Source organism: Gymnoscopelus braueri (assembly GCF_963280865.1).
Source record: "Gymnoscopelus braueri genome assembly, chromosome: 16".
NCBI classification, from domain to species: domain Eukaryota; kingdom Metazoa; phylum Chordata; class Actinopteri; order Myctophiformes; family Myctophidae; genus Gymnoscopelus; species Gymnoscopelus braueri.
Window position 1 is genome coordinate 18,947,204 of NC_137616.1, and position 22,103 is coordinate 18,969,306.

General features: G+C 41.3%; 2 protein-coding genes across 2 annotated transcripts; both read left to right on the forward strand.

Annotated features, from left to right (window-relative positions):
• Window positions 1-1,767: 1,767 nt before the first annotated feature.
• On the forward strand, window positions 1,768-14,032 carry LOC308102506 (patatin-like phospholipase domain-containing protein 2; the record flags this gene model as incomplete). The annotated part of the gene is made up of 9 exons (XM_080452253.1): window positions 1,768-1,954; window positions 5,992-6,224; window positions 6,515-6,580; window positions 7,206-7,415; window positions 8,897-8,957; window positions 9,333-9,473; window positions 11,278-11,401; window positions 11,956-12,066; window positions 13,299-14,032. The coding sequence occupies 9 exons, from the start codon at window positions 1,768-1,770 to the stop codon at window positions 13,552-13,554; spliced, it is 1,389 nt and encodes a 462-aa protein (XP_080308379.1). The 3' UTR covers window positions 13,555-14,032.
• Window positions 14,033-19,050: 5,018 nt separating this feature from the next.
• Window positions 19,051-21,793, forward strand: ttll2 (tubulin tyrosine ligase-like family, member 2; the record flags this gene model as incomplete). Its single annotated transcript, XM_080452711.1, has 3 exons — window positions 19,051-19,302; window positions 19,685-21,144; window positions 21,335-21,793. The coding sequence occupies 3 exons, from the start codon at window positions 19,051-19,053 to the stop codon at window positions 21,666-21,668; spliced, it is 2,046 nt and encodes a 681-aa protein (XP_080308837.1). The 3' UTR covers window positions 21,669-21,793.
• Window positions 21,794-22,103: the final 310 nt, after the last annotated feature.

A 22,103-nucleotide genomic window follows, 5' to 3' on the forward strand; every position in this document is an offset into this window, starting at 1 on the left:
CGTATCTGCATAGTCTCGCGACTCGCGTAGCTATCTGCGTGAAGTGGGCGGACGCCAACCTGCTTCCGGTCTCCTAAAAAGGCGTCCGAGACGCGAGACTATGCAGATACGGGAAGTAAACCGGAGATGGTGTGTCTTGCCGATTTTTTTTGCACGAGTCTTGTTTTTTTTTCAGGACTTTCAAAAAAGCGTTAAGCATTGGTTCTCAAAGTGGGGTCCGGGGACCCCAGGGGTCCTTGGGGGGGTTCCAGGGGGTCCCCAGCAAAATGTTGTTATTAAAAATGGCTCTTTTATTGCTACTTTTAACTTTTTAATGGATCCTATGTAAGTAAAGCCTGATAAAAGTGTCAAACTCCCAAAATCCACCAGAATACTGGAAATTACATCTACTCTGTTAAAAATTCCTGGGAAAAAAATCTCCTGTTATCGGACAGTCTGAGCGGCACTGGCAGAATAGTTTATCCTGATTCTTCTATTTACCACTAGGTGTCGCATATGCTCCAAACAATGCAAACTAGTGTGTAGGTGGTTTGACTAGGTATTTCACCAAAATTGCCAATGGGTGACCTGTCGAATTATACTATGTGACTCCAGTGTTGGAGTCACAGCACACGCCGGAAGGGGTTAAATAGTGGGGGGGACAGACAGTGATGACGTCATGACTCTTACATTCCGTTTTGTTGTCGCTCCAAATAGCGCACACATGTAACCAAATGGGTGAACGCTCTAGTATAGTTGCTATGGATACAGGATAGGTGGGCTCTAGGTACATATGGGCACCTCGATGTAAAATTGGCTATTTTGTCCAAAATGTTAAAAAATATATAATAATTGAAATATGATCTTAAGTAATGTAAAGTATACATGATGTGAACATGCATGGTACATCATTATCAGACTTTATTTTATCCTTCAACTTCTTGTTTATGCCCCAAAATGACTGGATATAGCCTATATCCAGTCATATAGGCCTACAGATTTTGTAGAAACTGTAGAAATATTAGACCTTAATTGTCATGACATGGCATGTAATCATGTATACTTTAAGACCATTTTTCTTTCTTTTTTATTCTTGTTTTTTCCCCATTTTACATCGAGGGGCCCAGATGTCCTTAGTGCCCACTCTATAGTAATGATTATAGGAATATCACTCACTTACTAGGCTTTAACAGTCAGTGTGGGTGGCGCTGCTCAAGTAGTTCCAGATGGGTTGGCCCAGAGCCTTCTATTAGATGGCACTGGGTTGGCCGCCCTCCCCTGGTTGGTTCTACACAGGTGCAAACTGCAAATCACTTTAGCTCTATCCCTCCGCTAGTGGCGGACTGGCTTGTGACGCTATAGGTAACTTTTGCTCCACCACATTTCACCGAGATAGAGAGAGAGACCGCGCGGAACTTTGAACACTGTGAGGCTGCACCTGAGTTCCTGCACACAGTGAATTCCCTATCATAGGTATTCTTCATTTTTTTTTTTTTTGAAGGCACATTGGCTGCATTCCAAGCCCTCCTCCCCTTCCCTCCCCCTCCCGTGCTGCAATCTGGGTCGTCTGGTCAACAGATGATTTGTTCTTGGAGATATGACTCATATCTCCAAGAACAAATCATCTGTTGATTGGGGGAAATTGCACAACAACCATGTATTGTATTGTCATAAACTGCTTCACTTGTAGATGTGAACTGCAAATGAAACCAGCAGGCAATTCGACATTGTTTCAGCGCGTGGGTCACACATCAGGTTCAATTAGTCAAATTATTACACCTGTGCAAGATGTTCGACCTGAAAAAGGAATGGAGTATTTCTTTAGCTGGTTGTGGGTTCATGGGGGTTTATTATGTAGGAGCCTCTAGTTGTATCCTGGAACGTTTTCCTGAGCTCATCCAAAATGCCTCTAAAATCTACGGCGCCTCGTGCGGTGCTCTGGTCGCAGCTGCTCTCACAATCGGAATCTCCATGGGTGAGAATGAATAAGACATTTGAGTATTTGATGATTAAATGAAGCATGTTGTGCAGTCTATGACCAGAAATCAGGTGTGATGCAATCATGATATTTGCACATACAGGGAATTTCTAGTGTCCCCTGTAATGAATAGCATGCAAATTAAAAGGATTAACAAAATAGATACATTAATTTGATTAAAATTGGCCATAGAAAGTAGCCTATATGGAGGTTGTAAAATGTCATAAATATGAATCATTCAATTTGGGATGTACTGGCTTTATTAGATTAAGACTCGTAGATGTATTTAATCTGACATTTTCAATCTACGAGAGTCTTAGTTTTCACCCCCCCCCCCCCCCAGTTTCCACTGGATTGTCACCTCCAAAGTCGTAGTTCTCCAAACATGTACAAATGCAAAATATAAGGTGCTTACCCGCGTGCCCCAAATGTTAACTAATCCTACGGGGGAGTTGTGCACTGTAATGGTCCATATTTTTCAATAAATAAGTGTTTTTGATCTCGTCTGTAGCCGATTCTGTCAGAAAATCCCAATGGGTGGTAGTGACGAAGCGCATCCGGAATTCACTCAATGTAAACAGGAAGTAAACGAGGGGGGAAAAGACAGACGGGATTAAAACACTTATTTATTGAAAAATATGGACTATTACATTGCACAACTACCCCGTAGGGTTAGTTAACATTTTGGCACGCGGGTAAGCACCTTATATTTTGCATTTGTACATGTTTGGAGAACTACGGGCTTTGGAGGTGACAATCCAGTGGACACAGGGGGGTGGTAGCTAAGACTCTCGTCGATTGAAAATGTCAGAATCGATAAAATACATTGTGTGTGTGGGGGGGTCAAATTCAAGGAAGGCTCCAAATCAGTTAACATTCTTGAAGTGGCCTGCACCAGTAGAGGAAGCTTTTATGACCAAAGTCATTAAATACCAGCCACTCCTCCTCCAGACCATCACAGACCTAGATAATAGGTGCAATCTACTTGTGTTTATCTTTGGCAGCCAAGGGTATGTACATAGGTTGGTTGAACCTGGTTCAGGTTGTAAGAGGCTTCCAACAACTTGGGATGGCAAATAAGCAGCTAAACGGCTTGCAAAATTCTGTGCAATCTCTGCTATTATTGGTAGCCACCAAATATGGCGAAGACTTATTTACCTTACATAAGGGTGTGTGGGTATTTGTTCAAGATTTGCTGACTGTAAAAAAAAGAATTGCAGCACCTATAATGGCAGAATATTTGTGTCCTTGTATTGTATCTCTTATGTGGACATGCATAAGAGCGTGGGTGTGGGGGTGTGTGTGTGTGTGTGTGTGTGTGTGTTGGGGGGCCGGGGCGGCATGTCCCAATTTGTCCCAGTCAGTTAGGGGTTTGTGGGCCACCTTTGTGGGCCACCAAGACAATAGCAAGATGTTTTGGTCTTAATGGACCAGTTGGTCTGGGATGGTGTCCAGGATTAGTGAGAAGAGGCAGCCAGGGCCAATGCTCCTGAAATCAGAATATATACACTTACACACATACATGAAGGGGAAATATTTAAAGAACAAACGGAACACAAAAACAGCACACAGGTGTGAAACTTTGTAAGGACAGCTGAGTTCCCACATTTATCTGCAAAAGCAAAGGCCACATTAGGTAGCCTTGCTCAAACTTTATTACATTAATCAGGTGCATCATCTGCTGAACTTTGTTCAATGCCTCACATTTCAAAGTACACTGCTCCAATGGACTTCTGATTAAACTGGAGTTTAATCAAAAGTTAGATTGTAAATGACTACGTGCCAACATTTTGAGTAGGCTATACAAAGTAACAAAATACGAATAATTTAGCATAATTATCTTGTTTTCGCCCCTGTCTGTCCGTCCGTCAGTCAGTCTGTCTGTTTTGGACACCGCCGGACCGAAACTTTGCATGCACACTCCCAGGAAGACACTCTACTCCACATTTTTCAGATCGACCTCATGGTGACAATATACCAGGCCACTTCGCTTTGACGTACTGTATAACTCTTGAATCAAAGGTCATACAATCTTTCCTTCTTTCTTTCATATTCCATTCTGATTGGCTATGATTGCCTTCCAAAACTAACCTGACCTGCCAGATGAGGGCGGTATTGAGTTTCACCTGCGTGTACGAACCAATCAGCGGCTGCTAGGGGCGGGATCATCCAATCACCTGCCAAGTAGCTTGAAAAAATGGAACGTTGTCTTGCATCGATTCTGCTACCGGAGTCCCAGATGTAAGTAGGCTGTGAAACAAAATGTGTGTCGCAAGCTTCTTTCATCTGGCAGAGCCAGGTTATTCCAAAATTTGCAGGAGGGGCGCATTTGACAAAAATGGCAAAAATCATGATCGACCCGAGGGGTCTCTAAAACCAGAGCCTTAAGCGATTTCACTTACACCCATAGAACATGCCACAAATGCTACCAAGTCATTGTTTGTTGCAGAAACGTGATTAACAAACAAATGAGGTGCAAATGTTCTTGTGAGTCGTGACGATGATCGTCAAACAGGGTTTTGATATTCCATAGTGTTTGCCTGTAAATGCCTTCAAAAATAGGGGGCTAAACATCTGGCCTGGTGTAGCTAGGCCTATAATGTAGCCCTGATTGCAACTTGTAAATGTATATGTTTATACTGCTTTTAGAAGACATTTGTTTCAATAATAATTTTGAGATGTTTGTATAGGTACTGTACATTATGGTACTGTACATTATGGCCCCAACATTACCATGTTGGGGCCACAAGTTGTATCCTGGAATCAGAATGGAATATGAAAGAAAGAAGAAAAGATTGTATAACCTTTGGTTCCTTTACTTATTGAAAACGAGCAAAGGAAAACGCAAAATACATGGATGCCTCGGTAGGTGCTCTTATCGCAGCAATCAGAATCCCATAGGTGATGAATAAGACAGATGGACAAAGGGGTGTGCTTGCATGCTGATATTTGTGGTCTTTCCAATTCTGTAAATGTAATATTGAACATAATGGTAACACTCACTATGTGTCCCTGTGATTGGAGTAGGGTGCTGTGCTCCTTTGGACTCTCAGGTGTTATATATTATCATTAGCCATGTTTTTGTACGTTCATGTTCCTTATTTGTCTGTCATTATAATATTTGCCTGAAGACCTAAAAGGGTCGAAACGCTGTGCCAGTAAATAAAAGTAAGTTTTTGGAGCTTAAAAACAGTGTGCGGATGAGTGTCCTTAACACTTTCAATGCATTATAAACATCCTAGAATGCATTATTATCTGTTTATATTTATAACACTTTAAATTATAGGTATAAGCACTCATAAATATTTATAACCATACAACTGTAACAATAATCATAACACTATTTAGCATTTTTCAATGACTTGTAGGCCTATAAATGCATTATAACCTGCTTATAAATGAATAATTAGTTATAACCAAGTAGTCATTTATAACAATGATCATAACATAATACATATTTTATAATGACTTATAAGGTCAAGTACTGTATCCTAATTTATAATTACTGAGGATTTTTCTTATTGTTGCTGTTGGGCAGAAACCTCATATCTCCAAGTTTTTTCCGTAAATTAATGCCCTACTTCATCATAGTGCGTTACACAAAAGTAGTGAAAATAGCAGATCTACAAGCTCATAAGGCGTTGTGAGCTTGTAGATGCTTGTAGATTATCATAGTTTTAATACCTTTTCATAATTATACATTTATAACGCATAATCACAGTTATAATGCATTATAGAAGTCATTGTATGCGCTCATTGGGGCTTTGTTCAGCTTGCATTGGGGGATTGTTCTGGTTGCACCAGGAAGCCAGATGGTCAGCCAGGTGTAGTTATAGTCTGTTCACTGGTTTGGTGACCAACTGTCCTTTGAGGTCCTTCAGTATAATTTAGGGGCAAATGTGAAAAGCATACATTTTAAAGGCCAGAATGCCTTGAGCAAGGCGCTGAATCACTTCCGGTTTACTCATTATTTAAATGCTCTGGAGAAAAGTGCCATCTAAATGCGTAAAGAGTTTGTGTTCATGTCCATGTAGAAGAATGCTGTGCTGAATTGATGTCCATGGCCAAACAGGCGAAGAAGCACAAACTAGGACCACTGTCCCCGGCGTTCAATCTGCTGCAGATAGTAAAGGAAACCTTGCTGAGGATGCTTCCAGAAGACGCCCATGTCCGAGCCTCCGGGAAACTCAGTGTTTCTCTTACCAGGGTGCCTGATGGAAAGAACGTTCTGGCGTCGGAGTTTGACACCAAAGAGGAACTCATCCAGGTACTGAGTTATGTATGTGACCTGTGACAGGGTATGTTGATGGAGGTGTGTGTTTTTGCAGTCTACTGCATGTGAGTGCATAGTGTTAAAGTACATTGTGTATACTGTACTGTATGTCTGCATAGCTATGCATTCTAAATTGGATAAGACACTTGGTTTATCCCTGTGGGATGGTATTTAATCGCAGCATTAACATACAACAGATGAAAATGATGAAAGTACATGGATGAAATATACAAGATGTTCAAAAGATTCTGTGCAGTGAGTTGTCTTATATTGTAATTTCCCAGGCTCTCCTATGCAGCTGTTTCATCCCAATATACTGTGGTGTGATTCCACCAACCTATCGAGGAGTCGTGAGTGGACCATTACATTGACCATAATTCACAGGTTGTCATTAGGGCTAGGAAGTCTCACCGTAATGTCCTCCCAAGATCCTCACCCTAGCTTAAACAACTCCAAACCTGTACCTCAACTTAACCACAATAAGAACCTTAACTAATGTTAATTCATTATACCTACTGTATTCTAATTTTAAAGCAGGACTTTGTATGGTGGCCATCTAGTGATGACCGTGATGACCATATTCACATGCTGGTTATTTTGTCCTTACTTCATATGAAGTAAGTTAGCAAAATGACTGGTATGTGATTGTGGTCTTTTGATTTGACAATTTGTCAATTGAGCTTGTTTGTGAAGGCTCTGGATACAACACAGATTTCCACTGTCTCCCAATTCACAATCCCTCTCAACTGTTTCTTCACATAACTTTTCATTTGTAGTATTCAAATTGTAAAACTGATGTATTGCATACTTGCTTTTACTAGATTTTTAAAGCTGTGTCACCAAGTCTCAGTTATTTTAAACCACATATAATGCACATATTAATTCACAGATAATAACTTTTTTATATGCCTTCATCTGCACAATTAAACTATTTATCTAATCTGAGACCCATCTATGTCCATGTGTCTTTCCCAGCACTACATGGATGGTGCCATCAGCAATAACCTGCCCCACTGTGACCAGCGGAACACGCTGACCTTCTCAGCCTATGCAGGGAAGAGCGACATATGTCCACGTGACGGCACCCGCTACTTCCATGCGTTCAACTTTAATAACGTCAGCATCCAGGTCAATTCAGAAAACGTGTACAGAGTTGCCAGCACCTTCTTCCCTCCTGAGCTTCAGGTGAGACCATTGGGGTCCTTTCCTCCTCTACTCCAAATCAAAACACAAATATCTTAAAGGTTGTTGTATTATTATTATTATTATTATTATTAATATTAGTATTACTAGTTTAAAAACATATATATGTCTAATTTAGTATTAGTATATAATATACACAAATTAAACTAGTTCATTATTTGAGGTTACGCTGACTAAAGTAGAAGACTGCAATTTGAAGACATAATTGTGTGAATATAGCTTTTAACAACCATGTATTGTATGGACTATAGCAGGCAGTATTATCCTACCTTGCTTTGTTGTTAGAGATGCTTTACAGTTACAGTAGTACAGTAGTGAATGTTGGTGTTCTGGAGAAATTTTGGAAATTAGTTTCCAATATACATTAACACTAATGGATTACCTTAATTTCTGTTTTCTTACCATGGTGTTGAAAATATGAGAGATATAGCAAAACTGAGAGAACAGATCTATGGCTTTGATTGATTGAATATATATTATCAAGTTTGTTAACAGTACAGGTTATAGGTTATGCTAAAAGGATAACGCAAAAAAACACCAGGGGGCTTGTTTCTATTTTACTCAATTCATCAGTAATGCATATAATACAATTACAATACATATTGGTAGAAAACTCAGTAGCATCAACAGGTATATATACAGAGAAAGAAGGTGGGGGGGGCAGAGGATTTCAATTCAATTCAATGCTAAATGAAATTAATTTAGCATTGAAGTGCCAAATCACAACCAAGTTGTCTCAAGACACTTATAAAGAACAGAGACCCGACATTTCCCCACTCGTTGAGTATGCAATTTCTGCGACAGTGGCAACGGAAAAATCTCCCCCTTAACTGGAAGAAACGTCAGGCAGATCCGGGATGGTGTTAAGCTATGCTCAATTGTATATGGCTACCAGTTTTATTCAGAACATATAATTTATTTATTTACACAAGGGAACATACGGTAAAAGGATATGATGATGTTTTTAATATTTTTGAACAATTTGGTATTAAAGGGACATTTCACTTTCATACATGTTTGGGGGATTTTTAACGTCTACTCAGGCTTTTGTGAGTACCCCAGACAGATTTGAAGTTGCTTGATTCAGTATTTAGATATTTGATATAAGTTTGATCAGACACTCCCCCTTCCTACACAAACCCATTGTAACTTCAAACCATGAGTGATTCATCGAAAACACCCGTCCTTGGTTCTGGTGACTAATATTGCCCTTCTAATGTGTGAGTTTCTTAAAATAATTATAGCCCCTCACGCATTAGAAGGGCTATATATCTCCTACATGGCTGAATGCATGGTCAGGGACCACACGCGATACCTTCACAGACCACCAGGTCCACGGACCACCAGTTGAAAACCCCTGAGTAAAGGAACCTGCTGGCGGCTGCAGAATAAAAAAAACAAAAACATGAAGTGCATATGATGATCAGCAGAGGGCAGCATTAAATGCACTTGTTTTGTTACAGATTATGGGTGGAATCTGCCATAGTGGCTACATGGATGCTCTTCGCTTCCTTCAAGAGAACTGTAAGCTCATCTCTATGCTAAAGGCACTTTTTTATTATTATATAATTCATAATTGTACAATATATGATTATTAATTTCTTAAAACTATATTTGTACATTGGGGGAAATCCTTACCTACTGTATATTTACACATGTAAAACATGTCATTATGACTTTGATTATGTGAAATTCAATTGAAAGTAACACAGTACATTCTATCCATCATTATTTGCAATAGTAGTTCACTATTGTTTGTCCAGAATTCAATTTAGGAGCAAAACTGTAAAATGTCTATTTATGCTAAGCTAAACTATTTTAACCAACAGAACTATCTATACTTTAGATCGCCATGCTTAATTCCAACTGTCCTCTCATGTTAAAACATATCTACCACAGGCCTCATCCATGTTGAGTCTCCCCTGGAGCCCAAGCCTTACTGCTGTGAGCTGGAAGCAGCGCAGACCAGAGAGAAGAACAAAGCACCCTGGTGGCTGGACCATACAGACATACACAACCTCCCTGTCCGTATCAAAAAGGGTAAGAACAATTCATTGTGACCAGGAGGGCACCATGAATATCTGGAGTTGTTTTAAAAAGTAGAAAAGGAAGGTGTATATACTGTATTATTCACATTGCTACAATTAATCTATGGGTATAATGATATAGAGAACCTCAAAGTTAGCGTAAAGAATAATGGTATGTAAGCCTTGCCCGAGCCATGTGGCCCACAGGGCAGGAGCCTATCTCATGTTTTTATAGCGTGAGGTGTCTTGATGTGCAAGCCATGATGTACAAGTAGTAAGTACACCCCTGGACATGGCGCTAGGGACTCACGCCCCAATCCAACCCTTGATGCTAATGCCCAGTTCAAGACCCTACTTTTAATTTAGATGTCACAAGACGTATCCTTATCAGTAGGCGGAGATCTCCGAGTCTCCTAATGTGAGACTATTGCAGACCAAGGGTGTATCGTCATAGAGGCCAATGGGGCCATGGCCCGGTCTGGAAAACTCTGCTCCCCCAGGGGAAAAAAAAACAAAAGATCAACATAACAACATTAGCACCCCCTTCACCCTATTCTTTGTTTTCAAGTCGGGCTTATTTGCATTCGGCCGAATTGTTAATGGGTGGCCATTAGAAACCGGTTTCCCCGTCAAACCGGTTCTCTTGCCAGGTAAACAGTATAAAGCGGGTCCAGAAATAGCTCTACATTTCATTATTGTTGTGACTTGTGACTAGTCTACTACTCTACAACTACAACTGATTATACTTGCATATTGTGTTTTATTCACGTTTCTCTCTCTTGCATTAACGCTGATGGTAATTCTCAATAGACTGTCACTTATCAGCCATCGTTGCGCGAGCCCCCACCCGCCCCCCCCGGCCCGGTCCACGTTAGAACCCACCATACGCGCCTGTTGCAGACGAACGTGCAGCATTGTGTTGTGTTATGAACACTGCAAAAGACAATGATTTTTTGTGTTTTATGGAACATAGTGAAAAACAACTCATGATGCCCCAAGCCTTGCATTGGCAGAATAGTTTTCTCGTTAGTAGCTAGTGACAGCTTCAACAATGTTTTAACCCATTTAGACCTGAGGCCAATTCTAAAAAACGCCTTCTAAATCCTGACCTACCTTGTTTTGAAAAAGATTTTAATTAAAAAATGTCAAAAAGAAACATGTTGCTAATATATATAGCAGCAGCTAATGTTACACAAAGGTGTTCCCTGATTGAAAGGTATAACAACGTATAGGTGTTCCAGGTCTAAATGTGGATGATGTCAGTCCCTGGAAAACTTGGTGCTTTATCAGGAAAGATGTGTAGATGTTGCTGTGATAGAACTAAGTAATGTCAAGAATGTTGTCTTGATGTTTAAACCTGACATGGTCAATTCTCAAGTCTCATGTGGTCTGAGTTAGGGAAATTGCAAACTTACACCATCTGCTGGCTACATCCATGTTTGAATCACCATTCATTTCTCCATAGATGAATACCTTTCATGAAACCGACATTTTACATTTACAGTACGCTTATCAAGCTAATGCTAAGATATAAGAACAGAGTATTTTGCAGAGCCATATGACGGGTGAATATCGAACTATACTGCTTTATTGCGTCACCACTCAAAGTGCTCTTAAATGCATCATTTGAAGCACTGGTTTGCAATATAACTGGAAATGGAGGTGACACACTGTAATTTGTACAACTTGTACTGTGCAGTGTGCATTACATCCAATTCATTGTTACACCTGCTGAATTAATTCTTATCCAATTCATTCAGCAGGTGGTAATTTGATTACTTTTGCTCCCCATAAATGTGTGCTTATCTTTGTGTCAGTGTTGTGTGAGGCATGCAGGGAGGGACATGAAGGAGGTAGTCCGTTGACCCAGGCCTCTAAATTCTCACCAGTAAAAGTGGCCTCCTACCTGCCTGTGGAGTCGATCTTCTCTCTGGGCCGGAGGTGAGACTCAGCATTACTATCATCAAGTGTTATGAGCCAATCACAACCCTTGGCATCAATGTCATTATCTGATAAATCAGCACTTGTTGTATAGGCTTCTAAAACAGTTTAATTTGCTGTGCATATTCAAGACTCATTTAGCTTAGCTGTCAGGACCTATAGGAGCAATTTTGGGCTTACTATACCTTGGTGCAGCATTGTCATAGCTATACCACTCCAATCAGAATCAGAAGACTTTATTGCCATGACATGTGAACATTGTGAAATTGAACAGGAATTTGATTTGGTACAGTGGTTACAACAAAAACAACACTCCCCAATACCACAGCAGCCGTGGGCGGCGCTATCTTGGAATGCCTTCCAGTCGACGTCCTGACTCCTCTCCGAAGTCTGTTGCTCCTCTTGGCCTGCACAATCGTCATCCAAAGCTCCTCAGCACCAATGCTTTATCAGCAGTAGTTAATTTATTTACATAAAATAACTAAACACAACTGTTAGGGACAAAAGGGGAAAAACATTGTAGGGTGGTAGAGTGACATGTGTTGTCTTTGTAGACTGGTGGACTGGCTGCCTGGTGTATCCCAGGACATGACCTGGCTGTACCACAGGGCTGGAGAGCTCTACAAACAAGCCTGGAAAGACGAGCCATTAATGGAACACAAAGGGTAAGTAAATACATATATATATATATATATATATATATATAAATGTAATAACATACAGAAACCAGTTTGAATACCATCAAACAGCCCAGGGCTGAGAAATGAGAATGTAAAGACAGTGAGCCCAGGGCTGAGAAATGAGAATGTAAAGACTGTGTACCATGAGATAGTGTAGGATGATGTGAATGAAAAGTCCTGGGCTTATAAACCAAAATGATCGTAAACCATTGTGTGTGTGTGTGTGTGTGTGTGTGTGTGTGTGTGTGTGTGTGTGTGTGTGTGTGTGTGTGTGTGTGTGTGTGTGTGTGTGTGTGTGTGTGTGTGTGTGTGTGTGTGTGTGTGTGTGTGTGGGGGGGGGGGGGGGGGGGGTCACTGGAGGAATCCGATTGCATTTAAAAGTTTTATAGTGTGTGGCATTAAAAAAGTTAATCAGAAACAAATTGACTATCCAGTTCTAATCCAGTGTACATAGCCAGAGCCTCCCCCAGTCCCGGTAGAGTAGTTCCGGAGAAGCGGACTGAGTGGCCCTGTCTTTCCCTAAGAGGACTGACCGTGGGTAGCTACTGGGACGTAAGTCGGGGCTTGATCAACCCCGGCTGGGTCACCTGGGCGAGGGTGTATGTTGTTGTGAGACCCGAAACACCCTATGACCCCACTCACCCCAGGCTACAACACTGATGATACGTCCCAGGTGCATCCATGTGATGTTTTCTTTATAGAATCCATAATGTTGCTCGAGTATTCTACATTCTCAACTCCTTACCTGTAAAGCCCAGTCTACACCAATGATTCCAAATGCAATAAAAACCGTTGTAATACATTGCAATACGTTGCAAAGCGAAATCACAATGGTCTGAATTGCCCTGAATTTCAGATCAGTGCAGTTTTGGGATTATTTTGCAAGTAGTTGCAAGTTCCATCTTGAATCACTGATGTGTACTGGGCTTGTGTAAAATAAATCATAGAAAATGCAGAACTGTCAGTGTATCTGAAAGTTTTGTTAAATATCAAATATTGTATTTTTAAAAAATTTGGACAAAATAGACAATCTTTTTTTATCAAGGTGTCCACTCTTCCGTAGTAGCCACTCTAATTGTATCCAGTGCAAGTTAGTGCTAGCTGTACTGGTTCTGTTACCGTGTGTCAAGATGACCCTCGATAATTATCAATTACCGTCGATAAACTGAATCATTGTAGGCCTTTGACTAGTTTTTTTTGTAACACCCATTTCCCAGCTACACTCCACTGCGCAGATGTACCAGCCTGCCGTCACACTTGGACGTGTGTTGCCCGAGAGAAGAAACGGAGCAGGTAGAAATGCTACCTCTGACCTTGACACCCCCACCCACCTCGAGCAACATCTTCTTCTTGGATACATATACAAACCCAGATTTCCTACCACTGACACCGCCTCCGACACCTACAACCAAGCCAGAGTTTGGGTGTGTGGTGGATGCAAAATGTCAAACCAGACTAAACCCCGAACCCTGAGCCCACTTAGCTGGCATCTGTGAATTAATCAGTAACATTGAAAGAGTACATTACGAAAAAAAAATAAAACAAATAAGAAGGAATTGCTATAAATGTGCGCTATGGCTATGTACTGGAATATATACTAGATTTGCAGGTAGTTAGAGTTCCGGCACTGATTAAGTTATTGATTCATCAGGGGCCGCAGAGCTGCCAGTCCAGTTTGCTGCTGTTCCGCTTCAAAAGAAAATCTGCCTTCCCTAAAATAGTCCTATGCCAATCTTATTCAACTGACATTGTGGGCTTACAGTCCTGATGGTGGCGCTACAGCAACCGCCTTGAAAATCCATAACGAATCAGTCGTATACATGCTATCACTCAAGTGAGCCGAATCAAGCAGAAATGTTCAGATGCTTTGAACTGGTAGGAATTATGAAGTCCATCACTCTATTTTCTCAAACTGTAAAACAAATTAAACTCCAGATGTTTTTGCTCAAATGTTTCACTGTAAACGGAACTGTAAATGTGTACTGCAAATATTTGCTAAATAAAGCTCAAATGTTCATTAAAAAAGAAAAGGCAAATAACACAGTTCTGATGTCATGGTAGATGTACTGTAGTGTGGTGATTTGCAGAATTGTATATCAAAAACTAAAGATGGATGAGGATATAATTCAAAATGCTTTCAAACATCAGATTTCTCAGTTATGAAGCAATCAATGTTTATAAATACATTATGACCTGCCCTTACAAGTGAATAGTCAAACTATACTACAATACCTCGGCATTCTGCCCATTTCTACAAGTTGTTTCCAGTAGTTATTTGCTTGATTACATGGACCTCTCTCACTCACAATAACATTAAGGCAGAAGTAGCTCAGGAAATAGTGCCTTGCTAAAATGACACAGATGCTTTCCGGGTTTTAATGGGTTAATAAACATTTCGATCACGACAGTTCTGCTGATCGACCCTCCAGCATTTCTCATTTATCTTCCTTGGTGATAGATTGATAAATATGTATTTATCAATCTGATAAAGATATTTTTCATTTGTATGTGCTTGTTTATATTTGGGAGCCAGCATGTCTTTTGTGCCAGTTTGGTTGAACTGCCTGGGTCTCTCAGTCAGTGCCTGGGTCTGATTTTTGTTGTCTGCTGGCCTCCTTCTCGGTGTCAACATAAGATAGTGGGGGGTGACCTGGTTGCCAAGGAATCGGTCGTGGCGACTCTGGTTGCCAAGTAAAAATGAAGCAAGGTGAGACTACAGCTGGATGACGGAAGGCAGAAACCAACACCATCTGTGTATAAAACTCTGTGCACACTGTTTAAACTTCAGAATAATATCTGGAAGCTATCTCTAAGCATTTCCAACGCTTGTAACATATGTTCTCATGGAATAAATCCCAAATTTGTTTTAACCCATTAAGACCAATTCTACAAATGGAGCTTGTAGTACCACCACGGCCCAAGAAACCATCACGCCAGAATGAAATGTTTGGAACAGGGGAGTCTGGTGCAACACTCAGGTCCTGGACCTGGTGAGACGAAGGAGGAGCCCGGCCAGGAGGCCATCCACAGAGCCTAGTCCCTCCACATGCCAAAGCCTCCGCCATGATGCTGTACGGCTTGGAAACGGTGGCACTGACGAAAGGCCAAATGCCAAAGCGGCGGTTTAAGGATGCGGTGAGAGACGACATGCAGGTGGCTGGGGAAGACACAAAACTAGATGGGAAAAAATTTATACATGTTCAGAAGTTCTGAGATTTTGTCCCTGAGTTTGACTGTGAGCACAGTTGTATGGCGTGTTTTTGAAATGTTTTAATTTAGATGGTTATAAATGGTAACTCCTGTTTGAAAATGTTCAAAAACATACTATGGGAGTGCTATTTGGTGATTGACCTCAAATAATTAAAAGATATGCAAAAACAGTCTAATGTTGGCGGCCATCTTGAAAAAAAATGGCTGCCATCTTTGATTTAGGAGTGGCCCGGTTTTCTAAATCGAAGCGTGATCTCCAAAGATGATTTGTACCAAATATCCAACTTGTATCACTATTTGAACAATTCTCCCAAAATATTGCTGCTAACTAGGCCACTCCATTACATTACATTACATTACAGTCATTTAGCAGACGCTTTTATCCAAAGCAACTTACAATAAGTGCATTCAACATAGGTAGGGAACGAAAACTACTAATCACCAGAAGTATTAAGTGCATTTTCTGCAAAAACAAGCAACCAAGAGTATACCTAGCGCTAAGGTAAAAGTGCAATATATCAGCTACCTATTTTCCTTAAACAGATGAGACAACAATAGCAAAATCAAATGAGCAGGAGCTAAAACAAATAAGTGTATCGACTAAACAAGATCCAATAAAACAGTACAACAATAACACAAGCGTTCGTACAACTAGTACAACAAGTAGGCCAGGCAGAGAGGATGGGTAGTGTTTCCTGAAGAGGTGGGTTTTCAGCCTGCGGCGAAAGATGGGCAGTGACTCTGCTGTCCTGACATCAGTGGGAAGTTCATTATATTATTGCAACGCCCCCTTTTAGGTAATTAGCATGAACACACCCACACACCTTCATACTCACATACATCACGCAACATTTTCGCCTACTAGGACAAAAATTAGGAGGATTTGATCAACTACTGGTGGCCATTTTGAAAAATACCTGCCACGCCCACAAGGGTGAGAATTTGTGATGTCCCAATATCCAGTTTTGTTTCCGATATGTCAATCAACACTTCTGCCAAATTTGGCGCTTTCTTCACAAAATTGAACGATTCTCGTGCTACGCCGCCGTACTATGAGGGGTAAAAACCAGGTTGACTTAACATTGCCCAATGCCACGCCCAATGCCTCGCCCCCGTGGTGACGACACGTTGGCACGCTTAATAAGCAACAGTAACCAACCACATATTTTCAGAGATACCCAAACGGCAATTAAGCATGGATCTGACTAGCCATGGTTCACATGACGCTCGTCTGTCACATGCGTCATGGAACCGTTTGTTCCTGGTTTTTGATTTTTTTACATTTACAACTCTCACATGTACATAAACGTTCAAATTTCAAATATAAAGTGCTGACCCCCATGCCACAGATGTAACAAGTTGAGCCGGCAAAGGTCTAAGTACCTGTATATTCCGTATTGTTAAATAAAAAGCTTTTTAATCCGATCGCCGGCCATTTTCTCCGAAGCTTTCAACTATGCGACACTACTGGTTGGGAGGTGTATTGCACTCTGATACATTACAACAAAATAAATAAAAAAATAGAAAATGGCTGCTGATCGGATTAAATTGCTTTCTATTGAACAATACAAGAGATACGGGTAAGATCGGGTAGATCAGGGGTAAGCACTTTATATTTGAAATCTGAACGTTTATGTACATGTGAGAGTTGTAAATGTCAAAAAAAAATCGAAAACCAGGAACAATCGGTTCCATGACTGTCATGGTATGACAGTCCTGTTCCAGAGCTAGGATTTGCCTAAAAATGTAAAACAGTGCCCTCTGGCGTCAAGTAATTATACAACGGGAGGGGATCTACACATGAAATACATGACTGCTGTCTGTCAATCCTGTTAAAGAAATCAATGCAAATTATGTTGAAAGAGATGATCTCTTCATTCTAGCCAACTGCAGCATTATTTGAGTTTCCTGATCTGAACGCCTAGATTAATTTGAAAGAGGAGCTAAACAAATGTGCGTTTCTCACCATCTGGGTATAAGTAGCCTAGCAGTGGTGGAAAAATAAAACATTTTTATGTATCAAAAGTATCTGCAATGTAAAAAGTGAAAGTGTTACAAGTGAAAGTCCGGTAATCAAAATTTACTTGAGTAAAAGTACAAAAGTATGAGCATCGAAAACACACTTAAATTACCAAAAGTTAAAGTATTGTTCAAAATGTAAACATCTTTTGAAAATAGCCTATTTACAAGCTCACAATATTGCACGCATTGTGAGCTTGTAGATCTGCTATTTTCGAATGGCATATAAAATATATAGGGCTGAAGTGGTTATGTGTTTTAATAATCATCGACATTTATAAAGTAACTAGTAACTCAAGTTCATATAATTATAGTGGAGTAAAAGCACAATATTTTCCTCTGAGATGTAGTGGGGTAGAGGTAAGTATATATATATATATATATATATATATATATATATATATGTAAAATTGTAAATACGGAAGAAAGTAAAAAAGAATACCTCAAAATTTTACCTAAGTATAGTACTTGAGTACATGTACTTCGTTACACCACTGCCTATTAATTCTTCTGACTTGCACCCTACATCCTTCGGCCAGACGCAGACTCCACACCTTTTGCTTTTGGCGTCACTCACTGCCACCCCAAGAATCGCAATTTCCATTGGCTAACTTTGAGGCTCATCTAAATAAATGTTACCGTTACTGTAGTCGTAGCTGTAGTATACAACCCTCGTAGACGTAGATTGAAAACGTCAGAATCATAAATACGTCTACGAGGGTTGTATACTACAGCTACTGTAGTCGCAGCCTTTGCTCGCTGTAGATTGCAAAGCGTGCCGTGACGCGCACGTTGATCTGACGCGACAGTACGCGTGTACTGTACATTCCAAGAGTCGGCGATCAAGACGTGATCGGAGTTGATCTGGACAGAGAAAGAAAAGTAGCCAACTTTGAAGAAAATAACTAGGGTTCAGCACATTGTGGACTTAGCAAGGTAAGAAAAACCAAGCACTGAGAATGAATGCATATAGCAGTTGTCTATTTATTGCATAATAAAATAGGCCAGCCTATAGCCTTAGCATACGTCTATCTATTGCCAGTACAGTATGTCTAGTATTGCCTATTAAAGTAGTAAGCCTATTCATTTTGTTTGAAACAAAATCTGCATTCTCCAACTTGCACTCTCTATACTTAAAACATTTGCATAATGTTGCTAGCTAATTATAATGTGCTTTATAGTGAGCAATGGGTGGCATTTCATTTGCAAAAGAGGATTCATTTTACCAGACCAAAAATTAAGATGACAGGAGTGGAACAATTTCATTAATCATAAAAATGTATAGACACCAAACTGATGTTTTATTTTTATTCAAACCATCTGACCATTGATCTGGTGGTGCTGTCACTGTCCCCATGCCATCCATAAAAGAAGCAGGTTAACCCATTAAGACCTGAGGCCGATTCTAAAAATGCCTTCTAAATCACTAGTTCACAAACTTTATGTCAAAATATTTTGTCCCTCAGGGACACCCCCAGAAGAGAAGATTTGCGTTAAAAAAAATTCAAACACTTTCAATGTTTTTCAAATAAATTTTCAAAAATAGCAGATGTAGAAGCTCGCAGCGCGGCACGAAGTGACGCGCTGTGAGCTTGTATATCTGCTATTTTTGAGAACCACTGTTCTAAACCAATGTTCTAAATCCTAAAGACTTTTCTGAAAAACGTATGTTGCTATGTAGCTAAAATATAAAATGACACGGACGCTTTCCTGGTTTGAATGGGTTTTAAAGTGTTTCTGATGTGGGATGGCGACAGGGGGGAGAACCCCCGCCCACCACCCCTGGTGTTCCGGCTTCATCACGGCGCCCCTGAAGTGGTGAGGGAGGTGCTGCTGGAGCGTGGATGGGAGGAGCATAATGAACAGGAGCAGAAGGATGGGGACTGGAACCTTTACTGGAGAGCCTCCACCTTCCGCAACTCAGACCATGAGAACCTGCTTCCATGGCAGCGCCTCAACCACCATCCAAAAACTAGTAGCATCACACGAAAGGTGATTTGCTAGTGATATCATTTATACACCTATTGCCAGCACAGCAGTTGTAATCTCTGTGTAAAAGCATATCAAACATTTTAGTATTAACATTACGCATGCTTAAATAGGATCTAAGAGCGTGTGCAGTTTCAGTTTCAAATAAAAATATCTGAGTGAGTGCTTAACCAGTTAGCTACTTTATTGACACAATTGTCGAAAACCCATGAATAAAAACATTAAAAGGTACCATACATTAAAATATACAGTACACAACACAAAATCCCTTGACTCAGGAGCTTTCTGTTGTGCCTAAAGGAAGTCAGGTTAAAGTAGTTAATTCACAAAACGGTACAGGAACACACAAAACATTCTAAAACATTGATGTGTATTTTGTTTGAAGGACTATTTGGCACGGCACCTGAGGAGGATGAGGGGTGCACATGGTTCAGCACTCTACGACTTCAGTCCCACCGTGTTCATCCTCCCTAATGACTACACACGCTTCCTGGCCGAATACACCAAACACCGTTTGATCAGAGGTGGAGGCTCGTCGGCCTACTGGATCTGTAAGCCCGTTGGTCTCTCCCGCGGCCGAGGCATTTTCATCTTCGAGGACATTAAAGACTTGGTCTACGACTCACCTGTAATTGTGCAGAGGTACATCAGCAGCCCGCTGCTCATCTCTGGCTACAAATTTGACCTCAGGATCTACGTGTGTGTGAAGAGCTTCGTCCCGCTGACCATTTACATACACCAGGAGGGGCTGGTGCGCTTTGCCACAGAGAAGTACGACCTGTCTTCTTTGGACAATCTCTTCGCTCATCTCACCAACACCAGCATCAACAAGTTTGGTCCCTTCTACACCAGCGACAAGGAGAGCGTGGGCCAAGGGTGCAAGTGGACCATGAGTAAGTTCAGATGCTTCCTCCACAGCCAGGGCATCAACGCGTTCCCTCTTTGGCAGAAGATCAACAACATCGTCACGCTTACCCTCCTCACCATTGCCCCCTCCATCCCCTCCAGTCCCAACTGTATTGAGCTGTTTGGGTTTGACATCCTTGTCGATTCCAAGTTCAAACCGTGGCTGCTGGAGGTCAACTACAGCCCGGCACTGACCCTAGACTGCCAGGTAGATGTCGCGGTAAAAAAGGGGTTAATTGGTGACTTAATCGATCTGATGAACTACAGGTCAAATGACTGCCTGCGAGCGAGTGGCTACCAGAGACAGATGCACAAGCGGCCCTGCTGCCTCAGCAGCCAGACCTCAGAGCTTGTCCTCCCTAAGTATAGTAGATCCCAGACTCGGAAGAGACAGAGTTGTAGTCAGTCCTCACAAACTCTGGCTAAAACCCCCTGTGAACCGACTCGGTCTTCACACACTCAGAAACTTCCTCTTCCTGAAGTGATTTGCCAGCACCAGTCCCATAAAAGAAGCCACAGCCAGCTGAGTTTATATAACCTGTTAGCAGACCGCCAAAGATACCTGCCTTCCTTTGACTTGAAAAGGAAACACGCAGAGAGGCGTTGGGTAACTAACACCATTGTTGGCAGAACCACGAAGACCCGCACTGTGCGAGGTGTGAACCCGATACATGACCCACATTTAAGGTCACCCATAAACAAACCTATACGCCCAGCTCTGGCATCATGGCCAACGGTCAACAGGGAACTCCTCATGTCTGAAGTTACACACTGCTGTGACAATGACAGAGCCAAGATCGACACACCGGAAGACACCAATGTTTCTTCAGTGAAATCTGATAGCCCTCGGCCACAACGTAGCTATCTGAGGCAGATGCATCCACCTGTCGATGGAGCCCTGGTTAAAGCAGGGCCTTGTAAGCTCCCGGACATCCATAGGTAGTTATTGGTCTATTTATGTTTGCAAAATAAATTTGAAATAGTTATTCTTCAAGTTCAAATGATCTTGAATACTTGAGACTTGCTGAACGTTATAAGAGAGCCTGACTTTGACGTGAAAAGACACAGAATTGAAGAAAAAGAAGAAAAGACAGAAAACTAAACTTTGCTTTTTGATTCACTGTGCTAGACGCAAGCCGTTGAGACCTCCCTGGGGAAGCACCAGAGCACAAGCCAGAGACGGAACTCCTCCGCTGAGAGTTGGAGACTTCATACTGACATTCCCGTTCAACAAAGCCACTCTGAAGGCCTCGCGAGGCAAACTGGATGTAAAGGTAGCCATCCAGGAGGTCCACAGGTTGACTGGTCAGCTGGTGACGGGCCAAACCCGATCAGAGAGGAAACAGAGGCAGTTGGAGGAAGAGGTGCGAGAAGAGAGAGGTGTCGGCGAGGAAGATTTTGATTCCTTGTTCTGGGGGCCGAAGGACCCCCCACTGCTCAGAGATTGCTACCTCTCCAGTTAAAATAAGCCAATTGTCTTTTGCGATAAAGCGTTTGGACTAGTCTGCCATAAAGCCTGTAGGGAAATAACATCCCAAGTACTAAGTCAGTCACAGTGACATAGCATTTATTGTTGGAGTGATTAACAGTAGTGTCATAGCATATTAGAAAACAGAATTAGCCTGTTTATAGTGTTTAATATGCCTCTTGATAGAAAGATGTTGTTCAGGGATGTCACAGTATCTACTATACAATTCGAGTGTGGTATGTACAGTAGTATCTGTAGTAGTGGGTGTGATTCATTTATGATTCGTATAGAGGTTTGAAGTCAGGGAATAAATAGAGCCAATGGGATGTCCTCTCAAGTGTAGTTAGGTAAATATGAGTGCTCACCTGCATAATGGCTATATTATTTCACTGTATTCAGGTTAGGAGGCACTGTAACAAGGTTCTTCTTA